This window comes from Emydura macquarii, unplaced genomic scaffold (assembly GCF_026122565.2).
Source record: "Emydura macquarii macquarii isolate MOO-44397 ecotype Brisbane River unplaced genomic scaffold, CSIRO-AGI_Emac_v2 contig_2805, whole genome shotgun sequence".
NCBI lineage: Eukaryota > Metazoa > Chordata > Testudines > Chelidae > Emydura > Emydura macquarii.
In genome coordinates, this window is record NW_027132942.1 from 4,238,679 (window position 1) to 4,254,965 (window position 16,287).

Here is a 16,287-nt window from a genome sequence, read left to right on the forward strand (position 1 = left end):
TGGAAAATCAGGCCATGGTTTGTGAACTCCCTTCCCGAGCCAGAAGGGCCACAAGGCTGCTACGCCCGTGGGGTGCTGCGTGAACCAGAGGCATTCGGTGGGAGGCCCAGGCCCAGCCAAACCCAGCTGAAAAGCAGCAGAGCTTGCTCATGAAGGGCGGTGGGGGCAGTAAGGAGGGGAAGCTGTGCCAGTGTCTTACCTTTGACGGTGATCTGGGCCATGGCTTCGATCATGCCTAGAGAGGAGATGGCCACGCAAGTGTAGTTGGCAGACTGCAAAATGTTGGTCAGCTCCAGGACATTCCTGCCGACTGGCATCTCGTCCTCTTTGGTCAGCTCCTCCACGCCAGCCATCCACTTCACGTAGGGCATTGGCGCCCCCACGGCCACACACGTGAGGTTCACGCTGCCCCCAGGCATCACCTCATGGTTGCTCGGAGGAATCGAGAATCGAGGCGCAACACGCCGCACTGTAACAAGGAGGGGTCCGTTAGTAGGGTCACCGAAGCGGCCCATGGCACTCAGCTGCGTCACGCAGGTGTGGGAGGTTCAACATTTTCACGGCTAGGTCGTGTATCTATCCATAGAGATAGATATAATGAAGCACAAGAGCTGTTCGCTGTTTTGTCAAATAGCAGATACACTGCTCTCCTTCCTTAGCCACTGGCACTGCCCACGCCCCCCAACTGAGGCTCTGACTAACACGAAACATCCCCCATTTAAATTACAGCCCTCGAATGGGAAAGCCTGCCCAAACGCCACTCACACTCTTCCTTTGTACGGGGCCCACTGAAGCTCTGCAAAATGAAATTACCTGCTCAGAGCAAAGCAACCCACTCCCTAACCTCGCAGGGGTTGGCAGGGGCTGCTGGCGGTTTTGTTTCCGAATGAACATTGGTGTTACCGCTTTGAAAATGCAACTCAGGCTCAGAAAAAGAAATAGTCACCAGAGCTGCACGACACCGTCACAGCCTGACCAGATCAGCCTGCTGGGCAGGAGACGCTAATCCTGACAGATGTAACATCACATCCCTTTTGACAGGAGAGGGCTGGGTTGCCAGAACCCTTCCCACCTTCGTGGCAGCACTCTGGGAGACCTCGTTCCCCTTATGTCATCGCACAACGTCTCTTCCTATCAATCCCGCACAGGGTATTTCACTCAAGACTTATTTGTAAGCAACTCTCAGCTACAATAAAGCTCTAAAGCTGCCAGCCGTATGCATCCAGTCAGAGAAATGACACTAAGAAATGAGGCCCCTTCTGCAGGGTTAGTGTTATGGGCCTACATAAGCAGGGTAGAGAAACACGACTGTGCTCGGTAAATCTCTGCTCGCTTTGGGCACATTCGTTTTGGTCTGTAGTTAAAAGGGAAACTGCCTGAATGTGTCTCGCCGGGAAGCCTTGGTCTCCCCAGCCTTCTCCAGGAGAAAGGAGATGTCAAAGCCCAGGGAGGGTTCCTGACTGACTCACTCACATGGAGCCTTCCTTCCCAATTACTCTCCTCAAACTACGTCCTCTTCAATCAGCGCAATCACGGCTGGCAGAGCAGCAAACAGCCACAACGTGGAACCTCAAAGGGAAATCTGTCAGGAATCCAAGGAGCGCCAGGTCACAACACACTGCCCGGGGCGTTGGAAGGCCTCTCTACGCTGGGGCCTGTGGGGAGCACGGTGGCACTGGGCATCCTCCCACATCAGCCCCGGCACTGCGAAAACACTCGAGAAATTGTGCAGCTGCTGACTAGCCTCAGCCGCACCAGCTCAGTCTGACGGGCTGCCTCTGTGACTCACACGTCACCAGCGCTCTTCTTTGATGACTCCTTCCAAAATCAACCGACTTGCAGAAAGAGACTGAACACAGGAGCCCCCCCGCTGGCGTGTACAACGGTGCTATGACTGGGTGATGAATTAGACAATGCTGTCAACATTGTGTGTGTACGACACATCTTCTTGGCAACAAAACAAGGCTCATTAGCTCCTTCCCAGCCAGGAGGAAGGAGAACGTGTGGTTTTTAAGATGTCTAAATCCAAAGTCTTGCGGGTTGTTTCTTTTAATCAATTATTAAATCGCAGCTCAATCGCTGTACGTGTGATCGCCAGTGAGGCGTTACCTGGCTGACAGGGGAGCGATCCCCAAACCAGACAGACACTCAAGTCTCCTCGAGCGCTGCAGAGTCATGAGAACACCGCGTTAACTCAATGGACATGGCAATGGGTTTAACATGATGGTGTGTGGTTTCAGTCAACGCTCCCCAGCACTGCTCATTTAGAGGCAGGTTTCCTTTTCCAATGAACGTGGCGTTAAATTATTCCAATTAGCAGCTATTTGGACCGTCTTAGTCCAGGGACAGCAACCCCCGTCGCCCCTCCCGCCCCTCCCACATTTTCAAAAGGAAGAAAAATGTGAGAGAAAAGCTGTAGCTTTGTTCATTCACCGGACATGCACCAGGCAGGCAAGAGAGGCCGCTATGGTGTCAGGAAGAAAAAGGTGCGAGTTAAGGGAGGGCAAAGCAGGGAGGTGCACGCCGACTCGGGTACGCGGACGTTGGACAATGGAAAACAAGAGAGTGACTTCTCTCGGAGAGGCCATGCAGGAGGGTCGGCGTCGCAGAAAAACCAGCATGCAGGAAGAGCTCCCAAAACCCACTCCTGCGAGAACAGGGCTACAATGGCCTGTTTGCACCCCACAGACAGTGCCTCTGCCGCAGACACAGCTGCTCCCCAAACTACCCCACCATCCACTTCAGGCTGGGAACGGACCCTGCATTCCCAACGACCCTAGTGCCGGGCTGTCTCCTTAGTAACGGCGAGGAAGTCTGTCTTCCCTTGCTGAGAAAGAACACAGCTTGTGAATCTGCCGCAAGCGTCTCCGTTCGGTCCGCAGAGTGCGACTGAGAGAACCTCTAGCCCCTTTCAAAGCTGCTGTTTACTATTCTATCGGCAGGGGAAGAGAAAAGGCTGCTAGACAATACACTGGAGCTGGGTGTCTGTGTGCCTAGGGACGGGATGAATGGCAAAGAAAATACTCTCTCCTCCCCTCTCCAAAGTGAATCAATAAAAGGAAAAGGTTTCTAGGCAAACCCTTCTCCGTTAGCGACAGGGAGGCAGGCAGATCGACCCAGGAGCCCTCCTGGGTACATGTCACTAGCTCTGCGCCATTTCGCCTTTATGGAGGCACTTTTGGCAGGATTGTTCACGCCGCCTGTGCACTGTTTGAACGCCCAGCTCTCTCCCCTCCGGAGGGCTCACCAGCCGCCTGCAGATGCCCCGTTACTCTGGGGCAGCCCCGTCACCCAGATGACTGTCAGCCTGGCTGGCTTCTGCAGTTCCCACAATCCCTGGCCATGGTCCTAGCTGCTGACATCGCGCCAGCCACTACGCCACAGCAGGGAGGATGAGGAGAAAATGGCATTGCCTCCATTCTTCTCCCACACGCTGCTTCCCTGGAACCGGGGCCTCTTCACTACACAGAGGGGTTGTGCTGTTCTCACCATGACAGAGAGAGGCTAGAATGGCCTGGGCAACCCCAGGGTGTCCCCACCTGTGCAGAACTTGCCCCAGGCACATTTACCAGCTTAAAATCACTGCAAAACAGAAAGCAACAGGAACTGACAGACCATCCTGGATCACTAGGGAAATTGGCCATTGAACCAGGGAGAGACTGGACCCACAAAGGCCCGGCAGCATGCCCTAGAGGTGAACCAACCAGGTTCTGCAGACCAGCATGCAAACAAGAGCCTCTGTTCCCTTCCCAACCCCCCTGCTGCACCCCCCCCCCCCTCAGGCCTCAGTATCTGGGAGCTGCTGGCTGTAGTGCCCTGTGAAAGCTGATCTGCACACACCATGGGGGTAGCAAGAGCAGATGGCAGCCCCTGCTGCTCCCTAGGGCCCCACACAGCCTCTCCTCTCACACCTAGGATGGAAAGAGAGTAACCTGGCCTCCAAAGGTTTCAGTCTTGCTGGTGATGCACTGCACAGCTGCCACAAAACTGGCCTGCTCCCACATTAGAGCGGGCCTGGGAAATTGATGGTGGGCTCATGGGGTCACTGCTGAGAGCTGGGAGGAGCAGTCTCCGTTCAGTTCTACCGTCTCGGCTGGTAAAAATGGAGCCCACTGACAGGGCGTAGCTTTTACACAGGGGCCGGGGGAGAAGAGAGAAGGGGAGGCTCGGAGATGCCATTAGTTACAAATCTGGCCATGATTAGAATCTAGCCAGACTGTACGTAAGGGAAATGCACGAGGTGAACCTAACACAAACCAGCCCATCGTTTCGGGATAATTGGCAGCTTTTGTTAGTGGTTGGTCCAGTGGGACAAGCAGAGATGCTGTCAGTTAGCATTAGAGAGAGCTGCTGTGCTCTCCCAGCATCCACACACACTGTTCTGGCACAAGTCTCTTGCTTCCCCTAGCATGAGAACCCACTAATAATTTAAACCAGCAGAACTCCCTCAAACAGCAGCTCTCTTCAGAAATTTCATCTCATTTACAAGTCAAATCACAACAGCTAGCACAGCCTATGCCGCCACCTAAACGCTTTGGAAATTTTTGTTACTTTCCATTTCTTACACTTACTATTCCTCCCTTTTATCACAATTTTCTCAACAAGAATTTGCAATTTTTTTAATCTTCTTTTCGGATAAAGATCAAAGAAGGTGATTTGGAGGTTTTACAAGAACAGCATGGGGAAAATGGCTGTGACTGTTAACCTGATTTTAATGGACACGAGTGTAAGTCAGACGTTTACTGAAACCTGCCGACTGTCAAAAATGAGATTCATTGCCATTCAGCCCGGACTAGGCACCACGAGAGGCTGCGTAATGCAGCGCAGTTCAGCAGGCTCCCCCTTTGCCTGCGAAGGAAAGTGACACCCCAAAGTGGTGAGTGCCCCAACGCCATCTGAGCCATTGCTCTGTCTCATACAGGAGAGGGCGAAAGGAAAGGAAAGGAAAGGAAAGGAAAGCACAACGCAGTCCAGCACCAGCACCAGAGTCTCTGAGGAGATGGAGGAGAAGCAGGCAACACCACAGCACAGACAGAAGAGATGGAGACGTGTTAATAATTTAGCAAGCATTAACGTGCACATTCCCTGTATCCAGTGCAAAGAGCACGGATCGATTGCCCTGCTCCTTTCACTACTGGTGCGGCTCTTTCTCAAAGTCTCGGATTCCATCAGAGAGTGACCTCCTCACACTCAGAGCTCCCTTTCTCCCCTGCTCCGGTCTCTATTCAGCCTGAGGGACTGTAGGCACGAACCAAAGGCTTCACGCGCTCCAGGGTTAATCAAGACCTTTCCAGCTCTCACCCCCGTGCGCTGGAGGAAAGCCGTGCTCCCGTGGCAATGCTACAGTCCAAGTGTGTGTGTGTGTGTGTGTGTGCGTGCGCGTGTGCGCTGGAGGCAGGGGATAGACTCCCAAAGTGAAACCAGGGCAACTAGCAGCAGCTCTGGGGGAGGGGGAAGTGGAGTTGTCTTTTCCCACTCGCTATCTTGGCCATAGCAGACGACCAAAAAACACCCCGCCAAAATGAATCCAGACTCCCTCTCTAGCTCCCGCTGCTCCGGCTCCCCAAAAGTCAGCGTCCCGCCCCGCTTCTGCCCTGACCTACAGGCACCTGTGCCTTGGGCTGCTCTAGCTGCCACTGCCATGCTGGCACCAACCCGCCTCCCGGTTCCCACTCTCCTGGCCAGCCACACACAGTGGCAGCTGAGGGATGGCAGGTGGATTCGTCCCCCCAGCCAATCAGTGCTGCCCTCATCTACGTTCACTGGAGCCTCTGCTGCTGCTGCCCTGTCTCTGCTGCTCTTCTGGGTATGCAGGGACCCCCCGTCTGCCAGCTGCTCCTCCTCCTGCACCCAAGCCCTTCTCTCCCTTCCCTCCCGGGAAAAGAGCAGCTGCTCTGCTCCCCGACCCCCAGAAGGAGCAGAGCTAGAACGCTTTGCTCCCCCACCCTGTCCTGGGCTTGGGGAGAAGGGTGGGGAAAAGAGGAGACTAGACGTCTCTGAGGTGACAGACTCCCAATTTCATTACATTCGACCCGGGGAGCAAGAGAATCCCAGGGAAGTGGAATGCCTTGGCACCTGGACTACCACCCTACCGCCTGCAGCGCCGCTCTTCCCCGCAAGTCGCATTCTGGAGGCGGGGAAGGAGCGAATTGAAGAGATAACCTCCTAGAAACAGGCTCACTGGTCTGCATGGTTTACCCAGCTGTAGACACCTTTCATCTCTCTCTTTTAAGCAAAGTCTCCAAATGGAAAGGTAGTTACTGGAGCCTCACAATCTATTGTCAGAATCAACAGCAGGAGAGGAAAAAACTGGAACCAGAAAAATGCATTTACAGTCTAATCTTGTGCTCAAACAATGCTGTACTATTTATGTTCCCAATGCATCCTTGAGTGCTGACATTTTATAGACAATTTCCAAAACAGGGCCTTGCCATTTTTGGATTATATTTCAGCTATAACTTTTAGGTCTAATTATTTGCGCTGACAACCACATATAAAAGAGGATATATCATTACAGTGCTGCAGCATTGGCGCCATCAGCATTCAGCATAGTGACATACTAATAGCAAAGTACGGGAGAGGGAGATTGTGGAGCTAGGCAATTTGCATTCACTCTCTGAAATTTCTCTGATGAAAATAATACAACATTAAGGAGGGAAGAAGAGAAAAGATCCACTGCATCAAGATAAAATAACTCTTTAATAAATAGCCTTGTAGAAGGCGCAGAGCAATAATTCAATGCCTGGGTGAGCAGTACACAGGGTTAAGTAAAGCTAGAGAAACCTAAGATGTAATTATCAGTGCCAAACAAATTACAAGCACTGCAAATCCCATTGGAATATTTAGAAACTAATTTCTGCCATTACATTCAATATTTGTGTACGTGTATTTTTGGTCGGGTGAGAGGGAGACGCCAATGGAGAGAGGAGAGAATGAGACATTATCTGCTCCTCTTGGCGGAGACCCATTTTCTCAGCTTGCTCAGCTCCAGTCCATTGAAGCGTGTCACCGAAATGCTGACGTGCCAGGTAACGTCTGGGGTTTACTCAGAAACGTAGGCAGCTTTGGGGCTCAGCTGTGGGTTTTTCTTTCTTTTCATTGTTCTCATTTCCCATTATTGTCCTAGGTTCCAGTAATTTTACTCTCCAAGAAGTCTGTTTTTAGATGGCAAACAAGAGGCTCTGTCTCAGTCCAATTTAAATGGGCGCATGCTCCAGCGTGGGAAATGGGAACTAAGCTACTGCACTGAAACTACTGCTACCACGACCTGTTACACATGCTCTGATCATCCTCACAACAGAACCAACTCTGATGGCTGCTCGGCGGCTTGTGTGAAACAAGCTGGGGTCCCTCCAGCTCCAGGGGGCAAGTCTGCACATCACAGTACCATCATGCTAACTGGTACCCTGCTGGAGAATTCAGCAGAGGCCCCAAGGGCTGAATGGGCCACAGATAATAACGCCCCCGCCCTCCACCCCTTAGAGGTGGTGACTCCAATTCAGCAGGTGCAGGGAGAACCTGCCACGGACCTGCCGACGAGGGATCCATTTGGAATAAAACTGTCTCCAGGGCTGTCACACCCAGCCCTTCCGTCAGCACTCAATGCGTCACAAAATCTCTAAGGCCTCAGCACAGGCCTAGATCTGGATTTCAGTGTAAAGGTTTGACTGTCCTTTAGTCACACGCTGCTCTCAGGGCCACGGAGCTGCATCAGGACACAGAGGAGTGTAAAGCAACCTTCAGTTGCTTCTTGTCTAGTGACCCAGAGCTTCTGGTAGGACAGCATCTGGGCTTATCAAGGTACCACCCGAGCAAGGCTGAGATCAGGGGGGCTCTCCTAATTCTGCTACTAGGAAGGCAAAGACCCAGCACAAGTGAGGAAGCTAAAGGCAAACCCTGCCACCCGGACATGCAAAGGGGGCTCGGAGGCCTGAAGAACCCAGCACGCCAAGTGAGTGAGAATCACAGAAGGGCAGGAGGAAAGGCACCGGCCACAGGGCCAGTCTCCTCAGCTCCCCCTATTTTTATACTGGTGCAGGGGAGAAAAGCACTCAAGACATTGTCTACAGCTGTGATCAAAAGTGAGTTTTAGCAATCTAAAAAAACCTAAACAATTAAGCAAAAGGAGAAAGGGCAGCTTCTGCTCTCCACCAGCAGCTCACAAAGCGAAAGAGGGAGATCATTCAGATCAAAGCTCCCAAACAGTGCTCTGGGTCTCCTACCAGGAAACAGAAGCAATTCAGCTGTATTAGTGCAGAGCCTAGTACAGGTAATGGGTTAAGCAGAACCCCACATACAGTAGCATGCACTTTTCCCCTTAAATAAAGAAACCTTAGCTGATGTTTTGCATGCAAATATATTCTGTGCATTCTAACTCTCAAGCAACAAAAGCATGCAAGCAGTGTATCAATGCCATCACCAAAGTCATAGCAAACAGTAAGCAGATTTCATCAGGCACGCTGTGACCGTGCCTGGCAGGGAGCCAGGGTCTGTAGGGCCCCCGCCCCTTTTGGGGCTGGCTCGCCTTTCCCTACTGGAAACGTCCCATCTGACGTGGCGTACTGTAGATGGATAAGAAGTGAAAAGGACCAACCTTCTCGCTGATCTGAGAGATGAAAGTTTGTTTTGTTTGATGGCAGAGTGCGATGAAGATGAGGAGGGAATAAAAAAAGACAAGGAAAAACACAGAGAGTAAAAACAGGCCAAGCTTCATCTGTCCGCACACCACTGAAACAACAAGACAAGACTCCAGAAGTCAGTCAGGATTCCCCACAATGCACACACACGTCACGCTCGCAAAGAACACAGAGCCTTCCACATGCACTGCTCTGACCAGGGACAAGCGGGGATGGCCTTTGCACCTCGCTAACCAACTGGTGACTCATGGAGACATAGCAGACAGGAGTGCACAGCACACACACCAGCAGCTGAGGTGCATTTCAGTGGGCAGCCCCTCTCCTGGCCAGGTATTAGAAGAACAGACATGTGCTCACATGCAACACGCACACACACGACTTTAGTTACTGCATGGGTTTGCTCCATACACACCCATGCTCCCATTCCAAGCATAAAGATGATGGCAAAGGCACTTTGAACCCATTGACCACACTGGGAAGAGTATATACATGTAGATCATAACTTCAAAATATGGAGAAAATGTTCCTTGTGGTAAATGGAAAATCTTCTACCAGGAAGAGCTGCTCCCCCTCTCCAACCAAAGAGCTAATTGTGGCAGAAAGATATTAGACAACTGACAGACACGTGAAGTCGCAGCAGAGCCTGATGGTGCACTGTGCTAGATAGACAAGAAATCAAAGCAACAAGAACACCCGGAATGAATGTGGAGGTCCCCGTTTTTGTTCCTGCAGGAGAGACAGTAAGAGGTTAGTTACATTTTCCTTATGGATAAGGGACATCTTTTTTCTTTAGCCAGAACGACCTCACTCCAGCTCGAGATCTGTGGCACATGGGCTGTTATCGCACCCTTGCTGAGAGAAGACAAAGAGCAGGTTTGATGGTGAAAGACTGCTGCAAGTCACATTCCTTTGTGGGGATATGGGGGGAGAGACTCGCTTTTCAGAAGAAAGATTGCAAATTAAAAACCAGCATGTGGCATTACACTGTGTACAGCACAGTCAGTCAACAAAGAGGAGAGGATTTTAACCAACACTGACATGATGTAGAACAGGCAATGAACTGCTAATATGGGCTACAGCAGAGGCCGAAAAGGTGTAATGGAGCTTGGAGGAGAACAGCGAAACAGTTGCTTTTATTTCTTTGAATTAACTGACAGGAGGGAACTTGAACCAGCCAGCTGGGAACACAGCAGCAGTTGGAGAGCAAGTGCTAAGAGCAGAGATCACACCTCTCCAACGTCTGTTACCAACACAGCCCTGAGTCCAGGCCCAAATCGCCCTCAGTCCCTTTCAGACACGGTCCTCTCCCTCCGATCAATGCCAATTATTCCTATGAGAACGGCTTCATCCTGGACGTACACAGAGGCAGAACCCCACCCAGTGGGAGGCCGCAGGGCAGCTCTCATCAGCCGCTGGGCTGTGACACTTTCTCCGAAAGCAAGGCCTGTTCCCACCTTTTCTAGGGGCCTCAGCAGGGTGGGAGGGATTGAGTCTCAGCTGAGCTCTTCTCAAGCAAGGGGTGGTGCTTTCTGGCATTCCTCGGATTCAGACACAAGGAGGTACCCAAGGCCAGTGCACTGCAATAGGCAATACATGGAAACAATCACGCAGCCCCTATTTTAGCACAGTGCATAATAATACCATAGGCAGCATCATGAGACAATACAAGGGCCCAGAAAACAACATCAAGTGGGGTAAGTGTGAGGAAACAAGTCAGGTTTATTGAACCCTGCGACTGAACAGGGCAGGGCAGCAAAGGGCAGTAAGAAAGGCCACAACCCTAGTTTAATGGCTAGGTCCAGTAACACAGCAGCTGTGGCAGCCATAGTCCATCAGTGTGCCCAGGTACATCTCATGCACCGCACCCACCACCAAGTATCTACAGTCCTTAAGGAATCACTGCTACATAGGACCTGGCCTTTAGGATGGGCTGATGGTCCTCTTGGAGGATCGGCAGTTTTCCACTTTGAAATCTCAGGTGGGCACAATGCTGGAGGGGACTGGGATGTTGGCAGCAAGTCGGGCAATGGCCTTCCCAGAAGTATTTACACATTCGATTGCAGTTCCAGAGGTGAAGGGACGCATGCGATACAAGCTTCTGCAAACAGATTACTTCCTAGCCTGGCAGACAAGAACAAGTTTTGCGTCCGTTACGCATCACTAATTGCTGGATTATCTCTTAATCTCTTATTATATTAATGGACGGTAGGAAATAAACAGCAGGCTGCTCCAGAAAGGCTATCGAAAGAGAAAGCCCCAGACAGAACGCTCTCTCCCTTCTCTCTTTAGCTAATATTTAAATTGCTGCTGTGGCTATTTTGTGTGTAAAAAAGACTGACACACACTGAATCGAAAGTTTATTCTCCTTCCAGCTCCCATTCCAATTCTCTCTTATCTCCAGTTCTCTATTGCTGTCACTCCTACGCTGAGAAAGCATGTCTTACCAACAGGCCTGTCACCTTTTTACAGAGCCCTGGACTTTGAATAGTGACAGTGAAAACTGCAGTGGTATCTGTGCCATGAGGACACAGGATTTAGAGACATGGCATGTGTCCCCACGCCAGGAGCGCCTGATCAGCCATGGCATGCCAGGTGTCCACAGTGTCTCACGAACCCTGAGTTTCCCAACAGGACTCAAACTCATCTGCCTTTCTGGTAACACTGATAATCAACATCAAAATGGCAACGAGCAGGAGGGCAGCCAAGCCAATCACACAAGGCAGAAAAAATCACTCTCTCCCCAATCCAGATAGAGACAGCAAGGAAGCAGAAAGATCAAGGCCATGTCAGAGACGTGCCTGCCAGCCCAGATCCTCAGATGGCTCCAGGACTCTGAACACTGAAATCCCCATGCTGACTGAATCTGGTTCATACTCGTCCAAGACAGGATCATTTTATGCAGAAGCAGCAGCAATATTCTCACTGCAGACGCTTGCTGCAGACAGATATTGGATAGTTTAGAGTGTAAGCAGTCGAGATGGGGCCTGTGTCTAGGATATGTCCACACAGGGCTGAGCACAATGATCGTGAGCTTAAGAAAATACTGGTAGATTTCCAAGGCTCTACAGAGTGGGCAGCAAATAGTTTCTAAAATACCCAGAGAGCTCAAGTCCAACTGGCACTGCAATTCTGCTGGAACTCTCCTCAGTTGCTGAGTATCACAGCGTACTCAGTGCTGTACAGACAAACCGTAGACCCATACCACCTACCTCGTCTGTAGCACTTTTCATCAGCAGATCTCAAAGAGCTTTCCTGCCCCAAAGACCTTCCAACCTAAAAGTCAGACACCGACAAGACTAGGAAAACCCAGCGGAGGCAATTAATCTGTTCCTGCCCATTCACATAATGGCATTTTGAGACCCGGGACGCCACGATTTCTACTGTGACTTTCATTTTTCACACTTCTCAACAGCGGAAAACTACAAAAGGAGAAATTGGCTGTACTATCCCAGAGCACCTGAGAAGACAACCCAGGGAGTGAGGTGGGGCTGACCAGTCTGTAGTTCCCCGGATCCTCCTCCTCCTCTTCGTTGAAGATGGGCACTATATTTGCCTTTTTCCAATCGTCTGGGACCTCCCCCGATCACCATGAGTTTACAAAGATAATGGCCAATGGCTCTGCAATCACGTCAGCCAACTCCCTCAGCACCCTCGGGTGCATTGCATCTGGCCCCATGGACTTGTGCATGTCCAGGTTCTCTAAATAGTCCTGAACCTGTTCTTTCAGCACTGAGGGATGTTCACCTCCTCCCCATTCTGTGCCGCCCAGTGCAGTAGTCTGGGAGCTGACCTTGTCTGTGAAGACAGAAGCAAAAGAAGCATAGACTATTTCAGCTTTCTCCACATCCTCTGTCACTAGGTTGCCTCCCCCATTCTGTAAGGGACCCACACTTTCCCTAATCTTCCTCTTGTTGGTAACATACCTGTAGAAACCTTTGTTACCCTTCATATCTCTCGCTAGCTGCAACTCCAATCGTGCTTTGGCCTTCCTGATTTCACTCCTGATATTCGAGCCGTATATTTATACTCCCCACTAATTCTCTGACCAAGCTTCCACTTCTTGTAAGCTTCTTTTTCGTGTTTAAACTCATCAAAGACTTCTCTGTTAAGCCAAGCTGGACGCCTACCATATTTGCTATTCTTTCTGCACATCGAGATGGTTTGCCCCTGTGCCCTCAGTAAGGTTTCTTTAAAATACAACTAGCTCTCTTGGATTCCTTTCCCCATCATATTAGCCTCCCAGGGAATCCTGCCCATCAGCTCCCTGAGGGAGTCAAAGTCCACTTTTCTGAAGTCCATGGTCCGTATCCTGCTGTTCTCCTTCCTTCCTTTTGTCAGGATCCTGAACTCGACCATCTCATGGTCACTGCTGCCCAGGTTACCACCCGCTTCTACTTCCCCTGCCAATCCTTCCCGGTTTGTGAGCAGCAGGTCAAGATAAGGTCAAGATAAGATAACCTAGTTGGTTGCTCCAGCACTTGCACCAGGAAGTTGTCTGCAACACTGTCCAAAACCTTCCTGGATTGTCTGTGCTGGGCTGTGTTGCTCTCCCAGCAGATGTCAGGGTGACTGAAGTCCCCCAGGAGAACCAGGGCCTGTGATCTAGAAACTTTCATTAGTTGGCTGAAGAAAGCCTTGTCTGCCTCATCCTCCTGCTCTGGTGGTCTATAGCAGTCAGACGCACACCACGACATCACCCTTGTTGCTCTCACCTCTAAACTTTACCCAGAGACTCTCAACAGGCTTTTCTCCAGTTTCATACTGGAGCTCTCAGCAGTCATAGAGCTCTCTTACATACAGTGCAACTCCTTCACCTTCACTCCCCTGCCTGTCCTTCCTGAACAGTTTATATCTATCCATAAGAGTGCTTCAGTCGTGTGAGTTACCCCACCAAGTCTCGGTTATTCCAATCATATCATAGTTCCTTGACTGGACCAGGACTTCCAATTCCTCCTGCTTGTTTCCTAGGCTTCTTGCGTTTGTGTACAGGCACCTAAGATAACTGGCCGATTGCCCGACCTTCTCAGTATGAACCAGGAGGCCTCCCCTGTTTCCCCCTTCTCCTTGTGCTTCCTTCTGGTGCCCCACTTCCTCACTTTCCTGCTGGCTTAGGTCCCTGTCCCGCGGCGAAGCTAGTTTAAAGCCCCCTTACTAGGTTAGCCAGCCTGTCTGCGAAGAAACTCTTCCAACACGGTAAGTCATAGATTCCTGTGAGTAATGCATTCTCTCCTTGCCCGGATAAACAGGCCCAGTCTTTGCATGCGACCATGTCCAGGGCCCTTCTCTGGATCTGTACAGCTCCACCAAATCAGAACTGATAAGAGACAACTACAACCGAACATGTTGCTGTAAGCGTGGGTGTAGTATTTGATGGCAGAGCAGTTTTCCTATTCTGTAGCCTTTTTCAAGGACCCTCTGCTTTGATCACTGATCAATGCCCTCAGCTTTTGTTGTCCTATTGGCAATGCCCTCAGCTTTGAATGTCATTGCTCCTTTAGTTGGTTCGAATTTTAGATAAGCAAAACATTTCCTTTTAAATATTTCAAATCCTGCTGCCATTGCTCCAGGCCAGCGTTACTCAGTAAGCGTTATTAGCGTGATGTGTATAGTGCCCACCATGTGCACAGCACTTTACAGACACACAAATGATGGTCTCGGTAAGGCAGCCAATTTGCTTAGTTAGGTGAGCTGGCCACAGGGATAGCCCTGGAGACCCCGCCATACTTCTGGAGATGCTAGCCACACTCTCATCAGGTTGCTGTCATCAGGACCAGAGTGACTTGCAATCCTAATTTTTTATTTTGGTTTTATTTGGTTCTAGGTAGGAGGCACACACAGCATAGCGCAGGAGTGAGTAGGGTGAAACTTGGCAGGTAAGATCTCAGCCCCCAAGCAAATTCTACCCCTTCCAAATTAAATTCCAGCCTGGCCTTGTAAAAGACAGAGCAGGAAAATATATAGGGATTGTATTAATACCGTTTATATTCACTGTGATTTTGTTAAATTTACTGACTTACAATTCTGGGGCAGTGCCTTCATTTAAAGCTGTCTTTTTGAAAACCAGTTTTGAGGGTTCCTGCTCTGTAATGCACAGCACATGTCAGACCCTTTGGGGTGGAGAATTTACTGTGTCTGCCTCGCCTACCCAGACCCCAACAACTTGCTCCAGTCATGCCTCGAAGATCCAAAAAGAGGCTCCTATAACAAAGGCCATTTGCTGGACAGTAGGAGTTTTTGTCTTACCCAATACACAATAAATGCTCGGCTATGAAATCTTTTAATAAAATATGACAGTTGCGCTACCCCAAGCAGTGGGGTGGGGGCCAGGTCTAGAGAATCCTGGAGCGTTCTCTGATTACATTATGCCATGCAGCCTGCCTGTCAAGCTGCCTTGTATAAATGAGGCTGAGGCCAATCCTGTCTGCAGGACAGAACAGGGCCCTTTCATGCATTGGCAGCTGTTTAAAACTTGCTCTCCAGCTGTGAGCGCCATACTGAGCCTGCACAACCCCGGTGGCATGGATGTGCAAAGCCCTTTGCTGACATCACTAGCCTGTGTTTGTGGCTGAAGGCAACCAGAGGACGAGTGGAGGACGGATGAAATTAGGTCTTCCGTGAATTGGAGCCATTATGCTGGGCACAAGACCAACCAATGCGATAACATGGTCTTACTACTACGCCCACCTTCCCTCCCACTGTTACATTCACTTACTCTGTCGTGTCTGAAATTAGACTGTAAACTCCTTGGGGCAGGAGTGTTTGTACAGCTCTCGGCACGATGGGGGGCCCTGATCCTGAATGCGACTTCGAGGCACTACTGTAATCACACACAAACAACAGGCACTGGGCTACCGATCCGTTCGGACAGACTAGGCCGGGTTTAAAGGACGCCTGGACAGAAGGATTCGTGGTTCTAAAAATGAGCTGGTGAGTCTGTACGCCAGGGAGATCGCTATCAATTCTGCCTCTCCGGCCTGGCATTCTCAGGCCTGCAAGCCCCTTCTCTTTGGCATGTTCTTTAATGCTTTTGCTTCTCCAGAGAACACAGAACATCTCCTGCCAGCTGTTCTGGGTTGAAGCCCAGCCATTCACAGAGTGAAGTGCTCTGTCACACACACAGCACAGGGCTGCGCGGCGTGGCGTGGGCCCAGCTCTCTCTTTACAGACAGATAGACCTGTCATTTTAGAAGAACACTTTTGAGGGCTGTTTTTCAGCACACTTATTAGAATGAAAATAACGGCGTGAAGAAAAACGCAACCATCTTCCTTTACAAATGCCTCGTGTGGAAATGTTTGAACTTTTAATGAAGTCCATCTGTGCTGAAGTGCTGGCTCTGAAGGATTCACAGAGGCAAGGCACTGTGGAGTGGCCGGCTCCATCCCACTTCTGTTCTTTTAGTGATACGGGAAGCCCTGAGCAGTGCCAGGATTCTCACTCCCAGCACCCAGGAACTTCCTTTGTTAGTGTGAGGGATGTAATAAAGATGCTAATGAGCTTGTGTTTTGTAACCCACGGTTCCCACAAAGGATTTCCTGGGGGGCTGGGAAAGGGAAGGAAATTCTCAGAAACCCCAGGAGTCAAATGACAAACAAACATTTGAGCTATTAAAAAAACCAATCGGCTGTAAATGAAAGCAGGCACAAGCCCTCC

At 50.4% G+C, this 16,287-nt stretch overlaps 1 protein-coding gene across 7 annotated transcripts in view; it reads right to left on the reverse strand.

Annotated features, from left to right (window-relative positions):
* Nucleotides 1-16,287, reverse strand: part of PTPRF (protein tyrosine phosphatase receptor type F) — a 519,799-nt gene that overhangs the window by 81,738 nt on the left and 421,774 nt on the right. For all 7 annotated transcript variants that reach the window (XM_067567843.1, XM_067567842.1, XM_067567841.1 and 4 more), the window contains exon 8: nucleotides 200-469. In XM_067567843.1, coding sequence (XP_067423944.1) covers nucleotides 200-469 — 270 coding nt within the window. The remainder of the gene's footprint in view (nucleotides 1-199; nucleotides 470-16,287) is intronic.